We start from the raw sequence: 13,840 nt of genomic DNA on the forward strand, positions 1-13,840 counted from the left end.
CTGGAGTTCAATTTGGCAACAAAATGTTGCTTAAGTATTTTTTTTGTTTGTTTGTTTTTATTTATTTATTTATTTATTTCATAAACCTTTATTTGTAAATTGCAACATTTACAAACAATTGAGAGATAATAATCACAATAAGTACAAAAACAGTACAAAAACAGTACAAAAACAGTACAAAACAGCGCCAGGGGTTTAAAATTCAAAGTAACTAAAATAGAATGCAAAATATATATATATATATATATATATATATATATATATATATATATATATATATGTATAACGAACAAAGTGCAAAGATAATTTGCTGTGTTCCAAATAATTTAAATTTGGAACACAGCATCATCGTTTTCACAGCTTTTTGGTTGTTAGAGGTAGAGAGTGTTTTAACATAGAGTTCTAATTCTTTTTTAAAGCCACAAAAAACAGGTCGGGTATTGAGAAACTTAAAGGGAGTTTTTACCATGAATTGATTTATCTAAGTTGAAAAACTTATTCGGATGTTACCATTTAGTGGTCAATTGTACGGAATATGTACTGAACTGTGCATTCTACTAATAAAAGTTCAATTAATAAATCAAGTTCAACTCAGCAACAAAATGTTGCTCACGTTTCTTTTTTTCTTTTTTCTTTTTCTTTTTTCTTATTATTTTTTTCTTTTTTCTTTTATAAACCTTTATTTATAAACTGCAACATTTACAAACAATTGAGAAATAATAATCAAAATAAGTACAAAATAAGTACAAAAACAGTACAAAACAGCACCAGGGGGTTGTAAATTCAAAGTAACTCAAATACAATGCAATATATATATATATATATATATATATATATATATATATATATATATATATATATATATATATATATATATATATATATATATATATATATATATATATATATATATACATATATATAGACTTAGACTTAGACAAACTTTAATGATCCACAAGGGAAATTATTATATATATATATATATATATATATATATATATATATATATATATATATATATATATATATATATATATATATATATATATACATACATATATATATATATATATATATATATATATATATATATATATATATATATATATATATATATATATATATATATATATATATATATATAGACTTAGACTTAGACAAACTTTAATGATCCACAAGGGAAATTATTCTATATATATATATATATATATATATATATATATATATATATATATATATATATATATATATATATATATATATATATATATATATATATGTATGTGTGGGGAAAAAATCGCAAGACTATTTCATCTCTACAGACCTGTTTCATGAGGGGTTTCCTCAATCATCAGGAGATGATTGAGGGAAAAATATGTACTGAACTGTGCATTCTACTGATAAAAGTTCAATTAATCAATCAAGTTCAACTCAGCAACAAAATGTTGCTCACGTTTCTTTTTTTCTTTTTTCTTTTTCTTTTTTCTTATTATTTTTTTCTTTTTTATTTTATAAACCTTTATTTATAAACTGCAACATTTACAAACAATTGAGAAATAATAATCAAAATAAGTACAAAATAAGTACAAAATAAGTACAAAATAAGTACAAAAACAGTACAAAACAGCACCAGGGGGTTGTAAATTCAAAGTAACTCAAATAGAATGCAATATATATATATATATATATATATATATATATATATATATATATATATATATATATATATATATATATATATATATATATATATATATATATATATATATAGACTTAGACTTAGACAAACTTTAATGATCCACAAGGGAAATTATTATATATATATATATATATATATATATATATATATATATATATATATATATATATATATATATATATATATATATATATATATATATATATATATATATATATATATATATATATATATATATATGTGTGTGTCTTAATTAGATTATCCACAAAAAAAAATAGTGCTCGATACCGTGGTAGAGCGTAATATATCCCACACACATATATATATATATATATATATATATATATATATATATATATATATATATATATATATATATATATATATAATATAAATATATATATATATATATATATAAATATATATATATATATATATATATATATATATATATATATATATATATATATATATATATATATATATATATATATATATATATATATATATATATATATATATATATATATATATATATATATATATATATATATATATGTGTGTGTGGGGAAAAAATCACAAGACTATTTCATCTCTACAGGCCTGTTTCATTAGGGGTTTCCTCAATCATCAGGAGATGATTGAGGGAAAAATAAATAAATAAATAAAAATAATCTCCTGATGATTGAGGAAACCCCTCATGAAACAGGCCTGTAGAGATGAAATAGTCTTGTGATTTTTTCCCCACACATACATATTACGCTCTACCACGGTATCGAGCACTATTTTTTTGGATAATCTAATTAAGACATATATATATATATATATATATATATATATATATATATATATATATATATAAAACAAACAAAGTGCAAAGCCATAGGCTCACTCAATTTCAGTAAATAATTTTAAATTTGGAACACAGCATCATCGTTTTCACAGCTTTTTGGTTGTTAGAGGTAGAGAGGCACTGCAGGCTCCAGTCCAGACAGAGATGCAGTTGTTCTCTATAGTGCCTCTGTAGAATGTGCTGAGAACGGGGGGAGGGAGCTGTGCTCTTTTCATCCCACGCAAACAGTGCATGCGCTGCTGAGCTCTTTTTACAAGAGCTCTGGTGTGTAGGGACCAGGTCATATTGTCAGTAACTAAAACAAAAAAAGTATCATCTGACCCCAACATACATATCAATGGAGAAAGAATAAATTGTCAGCCAATATAAATATCCATCCATTTTCTACAGCTTGTCCCTTTCTGGGTCACGGAGGGGTCGCTGGAGCCTATCTCAGCTGCATTCGGGCAGTAGGCGGGGTACACCCTGGACTAGTCGCCACCTCAGATTCAGAGCTTTCCTTTAAAGCCCATATTGGCAAATTGTGTAAAATAATCAAGTTTCATCTCGCAAATTTTCGTTCAATTCGAAATGAAATGTCAACTGAAGCTGCAAAATTGTATTTGCATTCGATGATTTTCGGCCACTTCAACTATTGTCTTACCAGCTGGTCTCAGGCTGGTCAGAGTTCAACAAAACCATTGGACATCTTGTACAAACAAGCAATTAAAGTTATGGATAAAAAAACCTTGACACTATCATCACTGTGCCATTCTAGCAAAATACAGTATTTTAAAGTGGGCCAGCCTTCACACATTTGCAGACTTAAAAGTAAAGTACTGCATGAATTGGCTCCAGATCCTCTGGCAGGGTTCATCAGCCAAAGAAAGAGCCGTGAGCGTGTCACTCCACGCTCTGTCAGAGGTGACCGTTATATTCCTCTGCACTTTCAGTAAGTGGGCCTGGTCAGCAAGGAGTGCAAATGTGTGGAAGTCAGTACCTGAGGAGGTTAAACTGCTCACAACTAGGGATGTCCGATAATGTCTTTTTGCCGATATTCCGATATTGTCCAACTCTTTAATTACCGATACCGATATCAACCGATACCGATATAAAAAGTCATGGAATTAACACATTATTATGCCTAATTTGGACAACCAGGTATGGTGAAGATAAGGTACTTTTTAAAAAAATTAGTAAAATAAGATAAATAAATTAAAAACATTTTCTTGAATAAAGAATAAAGTAAAACAATATAAAAACAGTTACATTGAAACTAGTAATGAATGAAAATGAGTCAAATGAAGTGTTAAAGGTTAGTATTATTAGTGGAGCAGCAGCACGCACAATCATGTGTGCTTACGGACTGTATCCCTTGCAGACTGTATTGATATATATTGATATATAATGTAGGAAGCAGAATATTAATAACAGAAAGAAACAACCCTTTTGTGTGAATGAGTGTAAATGGGGGAGGGAGTTTTTTTGGCTTGGTGCACTAATTGTAAGTGTATCTTGTGTTTTTTATGTGGATTTAATTAAAAATTAAAAATAAAAAAATATTTTTTTATTTTCTTGTGCGGCCCGGTACCAATCGATCCGCGGCCCGGTGGTTGGGGACCACTGCTACAGAAGAAATCACATTATTATGCTCCAGGCAAAACATATTCGACATAAATGTTGATTTATGAAAGTAAGGCCTACATTTTCTAATGGGCTAAATGGTTTACAATTATCAATCAAATCTTGGGGAATGATTAAGAGTACAAAAGCCCTTAAATGTATATCTTTGTTTAAATACATTTTAAAGTGATTTATTTATTTATTTTTAATATATATATTTTGTATTATTATTATTTATTAATATTTAATACTCTATCTGTATTTGCTTTTGTTTTCTTTATCCGATATTCCGATATTGTCCAACTCTTTAATTACCGATACCGATATCAACCGATACTGATATCAACCGATATATGCAATCGTGGAATTAACACATTATTATGCCTAATTTGGACAACCAGGTATGGTGAAGATAAGGTACTTTTTACAAAAATGAGTAAAATAAGATAAATAAATTAAAAACATTTTCTTGAATAAAAAAGAAAGTACAACAATATAAAAACAGTTACATAGAAACTAGTAATGAATGAAAATTAGTAAAATTAACTGTTAAAGGTTAGTACTATTAGTGGAGCAGCAGCACGCACAATCATGTGTGCTTACGGACTGTATCCCTTGCAGACTGTATTGATATATATTGATATATAATGTAGGAAGCAGAATATTAATAACAGAAAGAAACAACCCTTTTGTGTGAATGAGTGTAAATGGGGGAGGGAGGTTTTTTGGGTTGGTGCACTAATTGTAAGTGTATCTTGTGTTTTTTATGTTGATTTAATAAAAAAATAAAAAAACCCAAAAAAAACCCGATACCGATAATAAAAAACCGATACCGATAATTTCCGATATTACATTTTAAAGCATATATCGGGCGTCTCTAGTTTTTCTTTCCTTGTTGTTGAAAGTGCCTTGACTGTTGAGTGAATTATAAATGCATGTTTGTTGGTTGTTCAATAAAAAAGAAAAACTTTAAAAAAAAAAAAACTTGGATAAAATAAATAAGAAAAAAAACGTTTCAAATTTATAAGTGTGATTCTCTGAAAAATAACAATATTATCCAGAATGTTTGGGTTACTCTTAACTTTTGTAATGTTTATTCATGTCGTCACACAATAACCCGGAAGTGACGCTGCATTCGCCTGTGGCTCCCGAGGCGGGAATTTCCTGTTTCGTTTCTCTGCGTCGACGCGTGACCAAATGGCCAAGTAGCACATCAGCTAACATGTGCAACTTCATGTGAGAGCAAATGGCCAAGTAGCACATCAGCTAACATGTGCAACTTCCTGCGAGACGACTCATTCAAAGTTGTCACTTCATCGCGCGAAGGTAAGCCAAGAAGCACTACTTTAGCATGCGTGTTGCTACACCGGGTAAGGCCTAACATTGTTTATACTCTTGTTTATATAACTACCATTGTTTATACTCTTGTTTATATAACTACCATTGTTTATACTCTTGTTTATATAACTACCAGATGAGTTAACTAACCGGTCATTTAGTAGTTGACTGACAATGATGTCATTTCCGGTATGACCATTGCCTATATTATTATTATTAGCCTTTATTTAACCAGGTAAAATCCCATTGAGATCAAAGATCTATATGTGCAGTCATGTGTGCATTATACCTGCAGGTGACATAAACAAACATACTGTACATGTTTACAGCATCGTCCAACTTGGAGGCACTATGAGTCTGGCTCTTCATGATCTGTTGGTGTGCTGCAGGGGTCTGGAGAATGACAAAGTTACAGAGAGGAAGGTAAATAGACGTGCTCATCATCATACTGTAGGATGAGCTGCATTCATTGTATGGCTACTTATGATCTAGTGCAGGGGTCACCAACGCGGTGCCCGCGGGCACCAGCTAGCCCGTAAGGACCAGATGAGTAGCCCGCTGGCCTGTTCTAAAAATAGCTCAAATAGCAGCACTTACCAGTGAGCTGCCTCTATTTGTTGAATTTCATTTATTTACTAGCAAGCTGGTCTCGCTTTGCTTGACATTTTTGATTCTAAGAGAGACAAAACTCAAATAGAATTTGAAAATCCAAGAAAATATTTTAAAGACTTGGTCTTCACTTGTTTAAATAAATTCCTTAATTGTTTTACTTTGCTTCTTATAACTTTCAGAAAGACAATTTTAGAGAAAAAATACAATCTTAAAAATTATTTTAGGATTTTTAAACACATATACCTTTTAAATTCCTTCCTCTTCTTTCCTGACAATTTAAATCAATGTTCAAGTAAAAAAAAATGTTATTATTGTAAAGAATAATAAATACATTTTAATTAAATTCTTCATTTTAGCTTCTGTTTTTTCGACGAAGAATATTTGTGAAATATTTCTTCAAACTTATTATGATTAAAATTTAAAAAAATTATTCTGGCAAATCTAGAAAATCTGTAGAATCAAATTTAAATCTTATTTCAAAGTCTTTTGAATTTCTTTTAAAATTTTTGTTCTGGAAAATCTAGAAGAAATAATGATTTGTCTTTGTTAGAAATATAGCTTGGTCCAATTTGTTATATATTCTAACAAAGTGTAGATTGGATTTTAACCTATTTAAAACATGTCATCAAAATTCTAAAATTAATCTTAATCAGGAAAAATTACTAATGATGTTCCATAAATTATTTTTTGAAGTTTTTCTCTTCTTTTTTCGGTTGAATTTTGAATTTTAAAGAGTCGAAATTGAAGATAAACTATGTTTCAAAATTTAATTGTAATTTTTTTCATGTTTTCTCCTCTTTTAAACCGTTCAATTAAGTGTAAATATCATTAATTATTAATAATAACATAGAGTTAAAGGTAAATTGAGCAAATTGGCTATTTCTGGCCATTTATTGAAGTGTGTATCAAACTGGTAGCCCTTCGCATTAATCACTACCCAAGAAGTAGCTCTTGCTTTCAAAAAAGTTGGTGACCCCTGATCTAGTGACAACACCAATCATGCAATATTTTCCCCCAAAAAATATTTCAAAGTGGAGCGTTTGCTGTGAAATAATTGGAGCCTTCCATAGGCCAATAATTCATAACAACATTGACTTTGATTCATTATTATTTTTGAGCAATGACCGTTGAATCCCACTAAAATTCTTGGGGATCCAAAAAGGTCCCACTTATCAACTTGTGAACAATAAGACATACTTTTTTAATACACTTTCAACACTTAAGTCTCTAACTTCAGAACTATTTGTCAATTTTATGTTTTTATTTTATGTTTTTGTTTGTTTTATGCCGTTTTTATATCAAAGAAAACTTTGTTTTTATGCCAAACACAAAATATGCAATATTTTCCCCAAAAAAATATTTCAAAGTGGAACATTTTTGCTGTGAAATAATTGGAGCCTTCCATAGGTCAATAATTCATAACAACATTGACTTTGATTCATTATATTTTTCCCGGCAATGACAGGTTTAAGGAGAAGAAAAACAACCTCCATGGTAGTTTTGTGTTTTTCTTGTTTGCTTTATTCCACTTTTTAATGTTTTTTTCCCAAATAGTATTTTTAGAATGTGCCATTCAAAAATAAGCTGCGGGATGCAGATGGCCACACTTTGGACATCTCTGCTGTAAGCTATTCTACAAGCAATGTGTTAGTAGTTTTTATTTATTTAAAACATTTTTTTTTATTAAATCAACATAAAAAACACAAGATACACTTACAATTAGTGCACCAACCCAAAAAACCTCCCTCCCCCATTTACACTCATTCACACAAAAGGGTTGTTTCTTTCTGTTATTGATATTCTGCTTCCTACATTATATATCAATATATATCAATACAGTCTGCAAGGGATACAGTCCGTAAGCACACATGATTGTGCGTGCTGCTGCTCCACTAATAGTACTAACATTTAACACTTCATTTTAGTCATTTTCATTAATTACTATTTTTAATGTAAATGTTTTTATACTTAACTTTCTTTTTTATTCAAGAAAATGTTTTTTAAATTTATTTATCTTATTTTATTAATTTAAAAAAAAAAAGACCTTATCTTCACCAGACCAGGTTGTCAATGAAATTAATAATAATAATAATAATGGATTAGATTTTATATAGCGCTTTTCAAGGCTCTCAAAGCACTTCACAGAGAAGTGAGAACCCATCATTCATTTTTACAACTCATTCATTCATCATTCATTCACTGGTGTGAGCGGCACCGGGGGCAAAGGTGAAGGCAGCGGCAGCGATGGTAAGAGGCGGGGAGCGAACCTGCAACCCTCAGGTCTCTGGCACGGCCGCTCTACCCACTACGCCATACCGCCCCCAAATTAGATTGTTCAATGGGTTCTTAAAACCAGGTCCAGTCCAGACTACACTACCGTTCAAAAGTTTGGGGTCACATTAAAATGTCCTTATTTTTGAAGGAAAAGCACTGTACTTTTCAATGAAGATAACTTTAAACTAGTCTTAACTTGAAAGAAATACACTCTATACATTGCTAATGTGGTAAATGACTATTCTAGCTGCAAATGTCTGGTTTTTGGTGCAATATCTACATAGGCCCATTTCCAGCAACTATCACTCCAGTGTTCTAATGGTACAATGTGTTTGCTCATTGGCTCAGAAGGCTAATTGATGGTTAGAAAACCCTTGTGCAATCATGTTCACACATCTGAAAACACTTTAGCTCGTTACAGAAGCTACAAAACTGACCTTCCTTTGAGCAGATTGAGTTTCTGGAGCATCACATTTGTGGGGTCAATTAAACGCTCAAAATGGCCAGAAAAAGAGAACTTTCATCTGAAACTCCACAGTCTATTCTTCTTCTTAGAAATTAAGGCTATTCCACAAAATTGTTTGGGTGACCCCAAACTTTTGAACGGTAGTGTATGTCCAGGTCGGGCTCAGCAACACACACCTTCATTTATGTACACTCAAATTAGGAAACACCACAACCGATTGCATATAATCTATAAAGAAAATTACATTTTCAAAATAAGCATTTGAGGACTTCCCATCTTTTTTTATGTTTTTTGGCATCATTATTGGTTTCAACCATATAACTTTCTGAAGTAAAAAAAATACTGAATAAATGTTTTAAAGAAAGTAATACTAATTGAATATATGTTTTCCTCCCTTAAAAATAAACCTTTTACAGAGTACTATAATTAAATTGACTAAATCATGACTGTCAATGAACTCTCCTAAAATAACAGAAATCACATCAAGCTTCATAAACAAACCAATCCTTAAACACATTTTTTCAACTTCCACCCAAAACGAAGACACAATATGACAATACCAAAACAAATGCAGGGTGGACAACAAAATCGGCAATCATCTGACTCTGTCACATTCCATAGTTTTAACATTTTTCACGTGGGAAAGAAGTTAAAAATCATTTTAATTTGAAAATAACGATTTTGCTTATCCATAGTAGTTTTGTAGATTCATTTGAATATTGCATCCCATGGCAACGGGCAGTCAAAAAAGTCCTCCCATTTTCCATATGTGTTATATGGGGCAGCCTTCAGAGATTTCTATATTCAATAAAAATTGTCACAATGTGTTAGTAGTTTGTGTCTGTGCAGATATCAGTTTTTCTTACCATTTCCGTCGCCCTGGAGACATGGGTCCTGGATTTAGTCGCGGTTCTGTAACTATTATCTGGACTGGTAAATCTCCTGGAATGGGCAAAGCTCAGTCAAAGCCAAGTTTTATCTTGCTGCGTCATACGATCGTTCAATATAGTTCCAAACATGGCACTCAACAAATATAAATTCAGTACAATAAAAGTAAATCAACCCCAACAAAAAGCTAAGAAAAAAGGACACTGTGTCTACAATGAAAATATGAAGTAAGAAACTCACTTTGTGTATTGAGTAGGGCTGCAACAACTAATCGATTAAATCGATTAAAATCGATTATTAAAATAGTTGCCGATTCATTTAGTCATCGATTCGTTGGATCTATGCCAGGGGTCACCAACCTTTTTGAAAGCAAGAGCTACTTCTTGGGTAGTGATTAATGCGAAGGGCTACCAGTTTGATACACACTTAAATAAATTGCCAGAAATAGCCAATTTGCTCAATTTACCTTTAACTCTATGTTATTATTAATAATTAATGATATTTACACTTAATTGAACGGTTTAAAAGAGGAGAAAACACGAAAAAAATTACAATTCAATTTTGAAACATAGTTTATCTTCAATTTCGACTCTTTAAAATTCAAAATTCAACCGAAAAAAAGAAGAGAAAAACTTTAAAAAATAATTTATGGAACATCATTAGTAATTTTTCCTGATTAAGATTAATTTTAGAATTTTGATGACATGTTTTAAATAGGTTAAAATCCAATCTGCACTTTGTTACAATATATAACAAATTGGACCAAGCTATATTTCTAACAAAGACAAATCATTATTTCTTCCAGATTTTCCAGAACAAAAATGTTAAAAGAAATTCAAAAGACTTTGAAATAAGATTTAAGTTTGATTTTACAGATTTTCTAGATTTGCCAGAATAATTTTTTTTAATTTTAATCATAATAAGTTTGAAGAAATATTTCACAAATATTCTTCGTCGAAAAAACAGAAGCTAAAATTAAGAATTAAATTAAAATGTATTTATTATTCTTTACAATAAAAAAAAATAAAATTACTTGAACATTGATTAAAATTGTCAGGAAAGAAGAGGAAGGAATTTAAAAGGTAAAAAGGTATATGTGTTTAAAAATCCTAAAATCATTTTTAAGGTTGTATTTTTTCTCTAAAATTGTCTTTCTGAAAGTTATAAGAAGCAAAGTAAAAAAAATAATGAATTTATTTAAACAAGTGAAGACCAAGTCTTTAAAATATTTTCTTGGATTTTCAAATTCTATTTTGAGTTTTGTCTCTCTTAGAATTAAAAATGTCGGGCAAAGCGAGACCAGCTTGCTAGTAAAAAAATACAATTTAAAAAATAGAGGCAGCTCACTGGTAAGTGCTGCTATTTGAGCTATTTTTAGAACAGGCCGGCGGGCTACTCATCTGGTCCTTACGGGCTACCTGGTGCCCGCGGGCACCGTGTTGGTGACCCCTGATCTATGCTATGCGCATGCGCAGAGGTTTTTTTGTTTTTGTTTTTTAATACTTTTTTTTAAATTTATTTATTTATTTATTTTAAAAATAAACCTTTATTTATAAACTGCAACATTTACAAACAGCTGAGAAACAATCAAAATAAGTATGGTGCCAGTATGCTGGTTTTTTTTCAATAAATTACTGGATAGGATAGAAATGTAGTTTGTCTCTTTTATCCGATTAATAATCGATTAATCTAAGTAATATTCGACAGATTAATCGATTATCAAATGAATCGTTAGTTGCAGCCCTAGTATTGAGTGAGATGTTCTGATGTGTTCATTGTGTGTGATGCCTGCAGAGAGAAGCCGAGCGCTTCAGACAACTCATACGCACTCCAGAGGTGGTGCAAGAGCTCGATCGCACCTCAGCACCTAAGACGAAAGGCTCCAAGCAACTCACCTGGGACGCCGTTTTCAGGTGTTCTATCATATTCTGTTTTCTTGTCACTCTTTAAAGGGGAACTGCACTTTTGTAACTTTGTCTATCATTCACAGTCCTAACGTAAGACAACAATGCATGGTTTTCTTGTTTTTATGCATTCTAACTCGTAAATTAGCAAGAGTCAGCGAACAATGGAGCTTAAAAAAACATTCAAACACCTCCATCAAAGTTTTATATACACACTGTAAGTATACATGTAATGTAGTAAAATTCATAATAACATTTAATATTTACATATTTTATATACACACTGTAAGTATATATGTAATATAGTAACATTCATAATAACATGTAATATTTACATATTTTCATCATTTTAAGTTTTATATACACACTGTAAGTATATATGTAATCTAGTAACATTCATAATAACATGTAATATTTTCATATTTTATATACACACTGTAAGTATATATGTAATGTAGTAACATTCATAGTAACATGTAATATTTACATATTTTCATAATTTTAAGTTTTATATACACACTGTAAGTATATATGTAATGTAGTAACATTCATAATAACATGTAATATTTACATATTTTATATACACACTGTAAGTGTATATGTAATATAGTAACATTCATAATAACATGTAATATTTACATATTTTCATCATTTTAAGTTTTATATACACACTAAGTATATATGTAATCTTGTAACATTCATAATAACATGTAATATTTACATATTTTCATCGTTTCAAGTATTATATATACACTAAGTATTTATGTAATACAGTAACATTCATAATAACATGTCATATTTACATATTTTCATAATTTTAAGTATTATACATACACTGTAAGTATATATGTAATGTAGTAACATTCATAATAACATGTAATATTTACATATTTTATATACACACTGTAAGTGTATAAGTAATGTAGTAACATTCATAATAACATGTAATATTTACATATTTTATATACACACTGTAAGTGTATAAGTAATGTAGTAACATTCATAATAACATGTAATATTTACATATTTTATATACACACTGTAAGTATATATGTAATATAGTAACATTCATAATAACATGTAATATTTACATTTTTTCATCGTTTTAAGTTTTATATACACACTAAGTATATATGTAATCTTGTAACATTCATAATACATGTAATATTTACATATTTTTATCGTTTTAAGTATTATATACACACTAAGTATTTATGTAATACAGTAACATTCATAATAACATGTAATATTTACATATTTTCATCGTTTTAAGTGTTATATACACACTGTAAGTATATATGTAATGTAGTAACATTCATAATAACATGTAATATTTACATATTTTATATACACACTGTAAGTGTATATGTAATGTAGTAACATTCATAACAATATGTAATATTCATGTGTTTTGCTCATTTGAATCACACGGCGGCGTATTAATTTCCCAGACGCATCACAACATTCACTTTTCCCTTCCCCTTCAACAACAACAAGTCGTCAGTAAATCAGTAATCATGGCAGACTTGATGAGAGACAACAAAGACTACTTTGGGACAAATGATGATCCAGAAACTTCTATTTTTTGAGCCTGAATATAAGGAGGATGCACTACACGTTTTAGAATCCGTGCGCTAAACAGATGCAGTTTTAGTCAAAGACTAAGCATCATGTAGCAGTATTGCTAAGTGCTGAACAAGATATACAAACATAATTAAAAAATCACTTACTGTACAATGTCTGCTATCACTGGGATAAAGACTGAGGGGATGTTTATATCTTCCCCTTTACATCAACAATTCATCATAATCCTATCAAAGGGTTAAAAAAAACCTGTCTTTTTGTGTCTTTCTGGCCATCTCCGGGTCTAAGTTGGATGTCAAAGTTGACATATTTTCATAATTTTAAGCATATGGAGGCACATCACAACGTTCACTTTCCCTTCAACAACCACAACAAGACTACTAATCATGGCAGACCTAATGAGAGACACAGAGACTACTTTGGGACAAATGATGATCCAGAAACTTCTATTTTTGAGCCTGAGTATAAGGAGGATGCACTGCACGTTTTAGAAGCTGTGTGCTAAACAGATGCAGCTTTAGTCAAACACTAAGCATCATGTAGCAGTATTGCTAAGTGCTAAAAAAGATATACAAACATAATAAAACAATCACTTACTGTACAATGTCTGCTCTAACTGG

At 29.9% G+C, this 13,840-nt stretch overlaps 1 protein-coding gene across 5 annotated transcripts in view; it reads left to right on the top strand.

Annotated features, from left to right (window-relative positions):
• The first annotated feature begins 5,307 nt into the window (after positions 1-5,307).
• Positions 5,308-13,840, top strand: part of atm (ATM serine/threonine kinase) — a 103,488-nt gene continuing 94,955 nt past the window's right edge. For all 5 annotated transcript variants that reach the window (XR_009828239.1, XR_009828240.1, XM_062067315.1 and 2 more), the window contains exons 1-3: positions 5,308-5,480; positions 5,822-5,915; positions 11,527-11,645. Coding sequence is in view for 3 of the 5 variants with exons in the window: in XM_062067315.1 (XP_061923299.1) it covers positions 5,844-5,915; positions 11,527-11,645 (191 nt within the window). In the remaining 2 variants the exon portion in view is untranslated. The remainder of the gene's footprint in view (positions 5,481-5,821; positions 5,916-11,526; positions 11,646-13,840) is intronic.

The sequence above is a fragment of the Entelurus aequoreus genome, linkage group LG13 (genome assembly GCF_033978785.1).
Source record: "Entelurus aequoreus isolate RoL-2023_Sb linkage group LG13, RoL_Eaeq_v1.1, whole genome shotgun sequence".
NCBI lineage: Eukaryota > Metazoa > Chordata > Actinopteri > Syngnathiformes > Syngnathidae > Entelurus > Entelurus aequoreus.